This window comes from Sinocyclocheilus anshuiensis, unplaced genomic scaffold (assembly GCF_001515605.1).
Source record: "Sinocyclocheilus anshuiensis isolate Anshui unplaced genomic scaffold, SAMN03320099.WGS_v1.1 scaffold456, whole genome shotgun sequence".
Taxonomy (NCBI): Eukaryota; Metazoa; Chordata; class Actinopteri; order Cypriniformes; family Cyprinidae; genus Sinocyclocheilus; species Sinocyclocheilus anshuiensis.
The window spans coordinates 374,824-385,178 of record NW_015557074.1 but is presented as its reverse complement, the minus strand read 5'-3'; the positions used below and the strand labels follow the sequence as shown (position 1 = coordinate 385,178).

Below are 10,355 nucleotides of genomic sequence, written 5' to 3'. Positions count from 1 at the left end.
CAACAACAGATCATCATACAGTAGTATGATGAATCACCATGGAGGAGTGTATACTCCTGTTCTCATTTAATTCCTGTTGTGAATGTTTTGAATTTTTCATGCTGAAAATTCTGATATAGTGTGAAAATTCAGATATAGTGTGAATAGGTCCTAAACTAATCACTAAAAAGGCGAGAGATCGGAGGATGCAAATCTATGTGATGTTCTCAGTGATGTTAGACTCACTTGAGCCCTCTTCTGACACCATCCCAAGACCCTCGGCCTTATTCTGTCTCTCAAACGCATTCAGATCCAGAACACTGTCAACAAACAAAACGCCATATTTATATCATACATCTCCAGTCTGCCAAATACCTATAGTCAGCACTGCAGAAGACACTTTTTGTTGCAAATATTGCTATAGTTCAACATAATTATCAAAGAAATAATACTTATCATTTTAAAGTTAACAATAAAATAAAAGAAAGTGACGGCCATGTACCTGCAGGTTTGCATGAGAGCCTGTAGGCTGAGGAAGAAGCCCACATCTTTCTTGTCTTTCAGGTAGTCCAACATCCTCTGTCACAAGACATCAAGACACTTTTGTCAATGTTGCATTGAGTTAATCTGTTAAGTTTAGCATGGTAACTTCATTTAAGAAATTACACAGGTATATTACTTATACTAAAAGAGAGAGTACTATCAGCTGACCTGCTGAACATCACTGTTGCCACCATTGAGGATGGAGATGCCAAGTTTGAGAGTAGAGGACACCATGGCTCCAGTCTCACCTAAAACACATTACAAGAGACCAAAGCTTGTGTGATTGTTAGTCAAACTGGTAAGGGTATTTAAAGTATAAAGATCTATACTACAGTTCAAAAGTTTGGGGCCAATAAGATTTTTTGTTTTTGAAAAAAGTCCCTTATGCTCACCAAGGCTGCATTTATTTGATCGAAACTACAGTAAAACCACTAATATTGCTAAATATTATTACAATTTAAAATAAGTGATTTATTTGAATATATTTTAAAATTTAATTTATTCCTATGAAGGCAAAGCTGAATCCATTACTCCAGTCTTCAGTGTCACATGATCATTCAGAAACCATCCTAATGTGCTGATTTGGTATGTGAAAAATATTTATTGTTATTATGTTGTTTAAAACAGTTGTGCTGCTTCATATATTTGTGGAATCTGATTTTTTTTGTCAGGATTCTTTGATGAATAGAAAATTCAAAAGAACATTTATTTGAAATAGAATAGTTACTAAAAATACTAAAAATAGTTTTATCATGACAACTCTCTGAAGATTTTAGCATGGTAATGGATATGAAAATTAATGTATTTGGCGGAATAGATGTACTACGCTGCTGCTGCTGCTTATTGCTGTTGTTGTAGATTATTGCTGCTGCTGCTGCAAAGCAAGTACAGAAACTTACTACTGCCAATCCATACGCTGATACAGTGCTGTGAGTATTTAAAACATACTGCTGCTGCACAAATAACATATATAATAACTGTAGCAGATCTATACAGGTGGAGCTGGGGAAGGTGGGGGGTTTCAAAGGAACTCTGAAAGTGTGCTGCGAATTGCTGTAGTGAATGCTAACCAGCCATTTAAATGTAAAGCAGTAAGCTCATTGGCTGCGTATATAACATGAACCAATCAGCTTGTGCCAAGTAGTTCCCTTACAGTCGGTCACTCCGAGTCACGTCGGTGAGCGACGAATTGGGATCTCGCTTAGAGAGACCAATACACTTTGAGTGTAAACTAAACGAGCCAATGCACATTGGCATGCGATGATTGCATCCAGCTGCCGCCGATCGCAGCGTGAGTATAACTAGGCAGCAGGTGCAAAGCATATTTAGCTTTTCGCTTCGGAGCTGAGCGGTCATATCGTCCTGCTCCTGACTTCTGCTTTGAGGAAACGAGTTCAGCACGCTCTTTAGAGCTCTCGTGTTGGCGGAATGGCGCTTTAGCGGCGGTGGTTTTTTTCCCATGTTGAGTGGGTTGCACACATCAGGCTGCACTACCCCCCATTTGTGTTGCAAGCGGCCATCTCCTCTGTGTGCTTCAGCACATTAAAAGAGCAATTTCTAAAAGAGCATTCACGGGTTGACGTCTTTTTAAAGTAGCGTCTTTTTAAAGATGACTTTCCACCCGTGCGTTTCTTGATGCGGTCGTTACCTGGCGACAGGCAATGGTCACGATCGCTGCCTCACGTGTCTGGGCGTTAAGCACGCTGAGGCAGCGCTTGTGGACGAGTCATGCTCTCATTGCAGGAGGATGACCATCGCGGAGTTGCGGACCAGGCTCCGTTTCCTGAAAAGGGGCGGGGTTCCAGTGCCTCTGCCTAGATCTAGCGTTTCCCCTGGAAAGAGCCGGGGGGGGGACGCTACTTCTGGCAGTCGCCTGGCTGGTCTTATGATGACAGTGAGGAATTCCCCTCCGAGGAACCAAGCTCTGGGGGCTCCTCCTTCCACCGGCACTCCGCAGCCAGTGGAGCTGCCCAAGGAATGGGCTGGACCCTCTCGTGGGGTACCATTCCTATCCTTCGGTGCTCCCCCGAAGATCGGATGTCGATCGCTGCATCGGAGGGTGAGCCAGACCTTTCGGGAGATGATGATCAGGCGGATCCGGAAATGGTGGCTATGCTTGCCTGCGGTCGCCGAGAGGGTTGGGCTCAAGTGGAAGTCTCCACTGCGTCCCGAACCCTCCTTGATGGTGGGGCAGCGCGGGGGTATAGGGAAGTCCCTCCGGTGGAGCGGTCGGTAGCGATGCAATTGTGTCCAAATACCACTGCCACCTGGCGGGGCAAGCCGTCACTTCCCTCCCGGGCCTGTAGGTTCACGTCAGCTCTGATCGGCAGTGCTTATGCGGCCTGCGGGGAAGCTGCCTCCGCCTTACAAGCCATGCCGTTATTGCAGGTTCATCAGGCCAAGGCACTGAAGGACCTGCACGAGGGTGGTCACGACCCAGAAGTTCTCAGAGAACTCAGAGAACTACTGACCTCACGCTACATGCGACAAAGGTCACTGCGTGGTCTCTGGGCCATGTGATGTCAACTATGGTGGTCCAGGAGCGCCATCTCTGGCTGTGTCTGCCCAACATGCGGGAGACCGACAAGAGCCGGTTTCTTGAACGCCCGTGTCCCAGACCAGCCTCTTCGGCGACGCAGTGGAGAATTTTGCCCAGCAGTTCTCCGCCGCACAGAAGCAGACCGAGGCCATTAAGCACATCCTGCCCCAGCGTGCAGCTGCTGCCTCCACCCGGCTGCCGGCGGCAGCGCCTCAGTTCAGCTCCCGCACAGCAAACGCAGCAGCCTCCAGCAAAGCAGCGCCATGGAGCTGGTCGCAGGGAAGCCGCCCCGCCCGTCCAGGCCCCCGCCAAACCTGATGGCAAGTGGAGGAGCAATTTCAGGGGTGTCCACTTCACTTTAGTGAAGGCTGCAGATGCCCCTGTCTTATGTGCAGAGATCGCAGTCTCACTGGCGAAGGATGCAATAGAGCCGGTCCCTCCAGCCGATATGAAGACGGGGTTTTACAGCCCTTACTTCATTGTACCCAAGAAAGGCGGTGGGTTACGAGCGATCTAGGATCTGCGTGTCTTGAACTGGGCCCTTCACAAGCTACTGTTCAAGATGCTCACGCAGAAGCGCATCTTCGGGTGCATCCATCCCTGAGATGGGTTTGCAGCAATCGACCTGAAGGATGCGTACTTTCTTGTTTCGATCCTTTCGTGCCACAGGCCATTCAGAGCCCGTGTTTCCCCGACAGACTTTCTGCCTCTTGCAAGAGGGTTACAATCATTGCGTTAACGACCCATCTGCGCCATCTAGCGTTTCATGAAAGAACTTGGCATTTACTTTTTGTTTTTGTCATAGTCCAAATACATGTGTTGTAAGTGATTGTGCGTGTACCTTTGCAAGCACTGATCATCTGCAGAACCATTTCAGCCGCTCCGCGGTCATGTAGACGGGACTGCTGGTACAGAAGCCTCTGCTTTTCCATCTCCTTCTCCTATTAGATGAAAACAAACAGTCCAGTCATAATGATGCCGGGCTTTAAATACCCCTTCCCCACGACCATCCAACATACACACACACACACACACACACACACACACACACACACACACACACTCATACACTAAGCATTACACTATTTTTTATATAAATTAGTTATAGCTATTTTATATAAGTTCTATTTGACAAGAAGGATGATTAAAATTTCATCTAGTAAAGTTTAAAAAGTTCTATCTTGTAAAGTTTAAAAAAAGCTATTTTTGAGTTTCTATTTTTGGTTTCTCCCTGAATACCTGAGAAAATGTCTTGTATTAAAATTATTAATGAAAATGTGGTGAACTGACTATTTTTATACCAGTTTTTACTTCTTAATTAGCGCTTATGCTTGTTTTCTTCATTCATCTACATACACACAGCTTACACACTCTTTCTAATCCAAACCACAAGTGCTATTAGTCATGTGTCCGTTATTTGAGCCGTTCACGTTTGCTGACTGGCACAAACGTTAGACTACAGCAAGCAGACCTGCTCTCCCTGAACATTGAGGCACCTTTGTATGATACTACTGGCTCTTCCCTCTGTTTTAACTACATCATACAGCTGGGTGCTGTACTTTCTTACAAACCCTCACACCACGACTGCTAAATCAGCTTATGGCAGCAAAGTATGACATAAAAAATATATTTTTCAATTTATAAATAAAAGTAAAGTTGTGCTTCTCAATATTTTGCGGAAACTGTGATTTTTTTTCAGGATTCTATGATGAATAGAAAGTTCAAAAGAACAGCATTTGATTGAAATACTGTACAGATCTTCTTAACACTGTAAATGTTCAATCAAATTAACATGAATAAAATAGCTGAATAAAAGTATTATTTTATATTTACTTTAAAATGTTTATTTAATTTACCAACTTTTGAACGGTAGTGTATAAAAATTTATTTTTATGTTAAAACTACTAGTGAAAACCAAAACTAAAAGCATTTGAGTATACTACAGTATTGGCTACTTTTTAGAAGTTATTGTATAGTGAATTCTTGTCTGAGACTGTTATTCATTTTCAATGTTTTAGAGACTACTTAGCATATTGCATTGTATGTAGCATATTGTTACGGCATATTCACAACAATAATATATCTCACAATAAATGGAAGAAATTGTTCTCTGTAGAGTTGAACATTTATCGAAGTGACCCATTTGAAATTGGGTGGTGATGATACCCTGTTGACAAAAAGGATTATACAAGTACATACATTGCATCAAGCGGGCTGATTTTTAAGCTGAACCCACCCCTAAAAGCACCCAAGCATCCCAACCCCAGCATGAAGCCCCACCCACTCCCACCCCGCCCTGAGAGCCAGGCCATGTCCTACAATTTGTGTGACTTAATACTGTATTGATCATCTTTGTAATTAATTAAATGTGTGTTTTTTTACCTGTTGTTTTAGATGGAAATATGTAAAGCGTGTTCTTTCTGTAATGTGATGCTCTGAATGTGTTTGTGTGTGTCTGTGCAGGCTTTTACTGTAGTCTTTGGTGAGTACAGAGAAAAAGACTTGTTCCAATTCAAAACAAAGACATGGAGACACTTTTGGAGACACACAAGGTCATCACATACAGGCCTGATCTAAATCCAGAAAATTCTGTCAGCCTTCATAAAACCTTCACCACCAACACAGACATATTTATGCAGCCTTCAGGCCATGTCGCAATTATCATGATTACTAGATGACAACCCAGACATTTATTCTACTTTCTGTTACAATACTATTAAGGCCAAAATGAATCTGTGTAATTTGAGTAAACAATAGGTATTGTGGGCCAGATTTACTAAACAGGGCAAATTAGCGTTAGAGCGCAATTCCATAAAAGCACCGATGGGAGGGCAAAATTCTGCGGGTGATTTACTGACAATGCGCACATTAAAGAACACAGACAGATCATTTCCATAATGACCAGCGCAATCTACCAAGAGCAGTGCAAATTACCACCTGCTTTAAGATATGATTTTTGGGGCATTAAATAATGGTACGATCAGACAGATCATTTCCATAATGACCAGCGCAATCTACCAAGAGCAGTGCAAATTACCACCTGCTTTAAGATATGATTTTTGGGGCATTAAATAATGGTGCAAATACTAATAATTTGACAACCGCAAATGTTAGTAAATCGCGTTGTGTGATTCATTTTAATTTTTATTTTGAGTCTGAAAGGGAAACTCCTAGAAATGCATATTCAATAAGGTCAGGCGCACAAATAACTGTCCACGCCTTTTCAGCGCTTATTCTTCACTGCGCACCTTTAGTAAATCTTGACAGTAATATTTTAACGCCAAAAGATGGTTTGCACTGGAGCAAGCTATTAGTAAATCTGGCCCTAAGTCTTATGTTTTTTTTTTTATTATTCTTGCATTATTTAGATATTAACAATAGACAATAATAATTATTAAACATACTGTAAATATTCTAAAAACTACATTTTATGGTTGAAGCCATTTATGGTTGAGCATTTCCAAACCATTCTGAAGGGAAAGTGTAACTACTTTTTGAGGCGGCGATTTTAGATAAATTCATACGATGAGGATCGTACAAAAACCATATGATTTTTAGAAAAAAAGCAAGCATGTCTCGTACGACAGTTAGCAGAATCTAGACATTATGGTTTATAAAGTTTTAAATATGGTTATTTTTCTTACAAAAAAGCAACAATTCACTTCACTTCAATTCACTTTATTTACCCCCGTGTGGAGTACTTTTTATGATGGATGGTTACACTTTATTGGACTTCTATTGGACTATTGAATATCAACACCCATTCACTGTCATTATAAAGCTTGGAAGAGCCAGGACATTTTTAATATAACTCCGATTGGATTCATCTGAAAGAAGAAAGTCATATACACTTAAGATGGATTGAGGGGAAATAAATGAAGCGGTAAATTTCATTTTTGGGTGAACTATCCCTTTAAAATGCTGCGTAGGTTATCAGCTCACAAGGTTATGGAATTGAGCAACTGAAGCTCCCACAACCTGAATCTTTTTGGCCAGGTGAGAAGGTGAAGATATATTTTCTGAATTTAAATCATATCAGCAAGGACAAAAAAGTCCTTAGGGTTAGTAGATCAGTAAAACTGTGAGATACAAAAGATGCAGACAGAATGGAAAACTACAGGCGACTGCCTACAAACACAGAGAAGAAAGGGTTCTGGAGAGGTGGGACTGGTAATGTATTAGGAGACCAGTTAAGGTGTTTGGTGAGTGTGTGTATGAGTGCGTACTTAAATCTCACACACAAACACACACTCCAGAAATCATCAACAGCACTAATAATACACTACTCTAAATAGCCTGAGAGAACAACAATGCTGTTTTGAGGGCTGAGGCAGCCTATTTTGCTAATATTTTGCATTATTGGCCTCCCAGCTGGGGAGAAAGTGCTAGAAAAACTATTCACACCTCTATTAGCTTCCTGTTTGTTGTTGCCAGTCTACAAATGAAGCCAAATTGGTCAAAACTGTGATGTGTTCAGCATGTCTTGTTCTGTTTTTTTTTTTCTCCATCTGTTTTGTGTGCAGCCATCTCTCTGCACTCGCTCAAGTCATGCAATAACACAAAGATAAACTGTTAAAGAGACAAAGACTCAGAATTCAGCAAAGGAGTGCACAGATCAGTCCACAACAGGTATAAAGAGAAAAGAGAAAGAGAGACAGAGGAGAGCTGAAAGGATGAGAGGCACAGTAAGAGACATCGAGTGTGCGGGGTGCAGTGATTCTGGACGTGTTCACTCAGTGCGTGTCAGGAGCTGTAGCTGTAGGCTCCGCTGACTCCCATGGCCCCAGCCCCAGGCCCCCCCATACCATCTCTGTCTGTCGCACCTCAAAGGATGGCTCCTCGCCCCCCTCCTCTCCCCCTTCGTCCTCCTCACCAATGTGGCAGCTCTGAACAGAGAGATACGTAAGGTTAGCTCGCATTACATCTTTAAACAAAGGCATAAAAGTCTTAAAGTTAGATTCATGACTTACTTTTGCCATTATATCAGCGTATGACATATATAGATGATCCACTTCAAGTTTACTGCAGTGAGGATGAAAAAATGTCAGAAATATGATCAGTTTGACTGCTATCTGACTATTTAGTTCTAACACAATCAGATGAGTTCAAAAAAGTGATTTTTTTAAATGAATTGAGCTGGATTATTATGTCAAAATGAATGAACTTTGCAACATTAGCCCCTTTCACAAATGCAGTCTTTACTGGTAAATTACCATTAAGAGATAATGTGTGAACAGGACCTTTTCAAAAATACCGAACGAATGCCGGAACCAATTGACCAATATGAGAAGTTGTAATATTACCAGTAAATTACTTGTAATGTGTTCTGTGTGAACGCAGAACAAGATTGCCGGTATGAGCATGTACGAATTCAGAACCCGCTGACGTAAGACATCTACTCTGGGCCAATCATAACATTCTGATGCAGATGACGCATTTACTCTGCGCTGTGTAGTTCGGTTTGAAGTCATCTAATACGATGTCTCTGGGCCAAATGCAGCTGCATGAATGTGAACATTTGATAAAAATAAAAACATCAACAAAAACACTGACTGCGTATACCCCTCCATGTTTACAAACACAACACCAGGGGGCGCAGCTGTTTAGAGGTCATTTCCAATAATGATGTCACAGAATTTACCGGTATTTTGAAATTGATGTGTGAACGGCGCTTTACTGGTAAAATGACGGAAGGTCCTTGCCTGTGTGAACAGTGCATTTTTGTATTTACTGGTAAAGTCGTTTCGGTAATTTTACGGCAATTTACTTGTATTGCGGTGTGAAAGGGGCTATTGACCGTCATTAAACTGAGCTGAATCAATATTGAAATTTCTTGAGCTGAATATTAATACTATTGCCTTCTGTAGAGCTGCTTTACAGCTGAACTGAATTTAGTATTTGATTATCTTAGCAACATTGACACTGTTATTAAACTAATTTAAGCTCTTAGTTCAACATTGAAATAATCTGAAATTGAATAATGACAATGTGGAGCTGTTATTAGCTGAATTGAATTTCTTTCATAATTGACGAACGTTGCAACACTGTTATAAAAACTAAACTGAATCAACTTTGAACTAATTTGAACTGAATATTTGCAACCGTCTTCGGTAGAGCTGCTTTACATCTGAAATTAAAGTGATTTCATAATTGATCAACTTTGAAACACTGTTATTTTTCCTGTTTATTTCTGTGTATTATAAAAAGCGCTACATAGAAAATTGTGACTTTACTTAAGAAGAAATCCTGTCAAGAAATCCCATTCACTAAACCACAGAGCCATTTGCTTACGCTTTCTCGGTGAGAGCTGTGCGGCTAAAGTGAAGGATGAGCTGATGAAGGGGGTCTGGTTTTGATTCGGTTTCTTCCTCTTCTTCTTCTTCCTGCTCCATTGCTTTCTGCAAGAAACAACACTGAACAAACTACACTCAAGAGTGTGTACTCAGGGAGTGTAAATGGATATACAGACTTACAGATAAGTCATCGATCATCTTGTCTTCAAAAGAGTAGCCCTCATTTTCAATCCAATTGCGCTTGTAACCATTAAGGAACATGTTAGATGCCCGGTGCCTGAAATAAAAGGAAAAATAAGTCTGTGCATCCCACTATACTCCTGGACAGCATTAAAGTAAGGTTATATGTGTCTTACCTAGGGATGTTGTACAGCGGTGTCATTCTGAAGCAGGCCACTACTGCCCTGCGACGCTGTTTGGACAGAAGCTTGTGCCAAACCATCTTCTTGGATTTGAATGGATGCTCAGTCTGAAGGAAGACAAAGAAGAGGAAGAAATGGCTTAAGATTGAGGAAAATAAGCATGTAACTTCATGTGTATGTGGAAACAGGCCTCACCAACTCAATGTGGTAGAGAACAGCCGAAACTTCCTGAACTCTCTTCACAACCTTCTCTGGTACATCAGCGTCTTCAGCTTTACCTGAGGTCTCCTTATACAGAGCTATCTGCCAGCGCATAGATGGGTCCTCAACCTACAGACAGACAGACAGAGATGTGTACTCACAGACACTTATACTATACTTAAGATGTTTTCTTCACTTGGCTGTGTCTGTACTTACCTTTCCCTGTAAATGCAGGTTATTCTGCAGAAACTCCCTCACTTCTTCATCGGTGTCTTTCTGTAACATTCAAATCACCAAAGAGTCAACAAAATTCAATGCACACTATCTTTCAAAGGTTTGGGGTAAGTAAGATTGTTTTTTAAAGAAATACTTTTATTTTTTTATATTCATTTTTTATTTAGCAAAGATGCATTAAATTGATCAAAAGTGACAATAAAG

General features: G+C 41.3%; 1 protein-coding gene across 5 annotated transcripts in view; it reads right to left on the bottom strand.

Moving 5' to 3' along the window:
* LOC107676751 (ryanodine receptor 1-like) overlaps window positions 1–10,355 on the bottom strand; it is a 108,012-nt gene that overhangs the window by 22,844 nt on the left and 74,813 nt on the right. For 4 of the 5 annotated variants that reach the window (XM_016471416.1, XM_016471417.1, XM_016471418.1 and 1 more), the window contains 11 exons: window positions 10,134–10,193; window positions 9,912–10,046; window positions 9,711–9,823; window positions 9,535–9,631; window positions 9,353–9,459; window positions 8,032–8,083; window positions 7,867–7,947; window positions 3,903–4,002; window positions 691–770; window positions 482–558; window positions 226–299 (listed from right to left, as the gene is read on the bottom strand). In XM_016471416.1, coding sequence (XP_016326902.1) covers window positions 226–299; window positions 482–558; window positions 691–770; window positions 3,903–4,002; window positions 7,867–7,947; window positions 8,032–8,083; window positions 9,353–9,459; window positions 9,535–9,631; window positions 9,711–9,823; window positions 9,912–10,046; window positions 10,134–10,193 — 976 coding nt within the window. The remainder of the gene's footprint in view (window positions 1–225; window positions 300–481; window positions 559–690; window positions 771–3,902; window positions 4,003–7,866; window positions 7,948–8,031; window positions 8,084–9,352; window positions 9,460–9,534; window positions 9,632–9,710; window positions 9,824–9,911; window positions 10,047–10,133; window positions 10,194–10,355) is intronic. The other variant, XM_016471421.1, reaches the window with a different exon arrangement.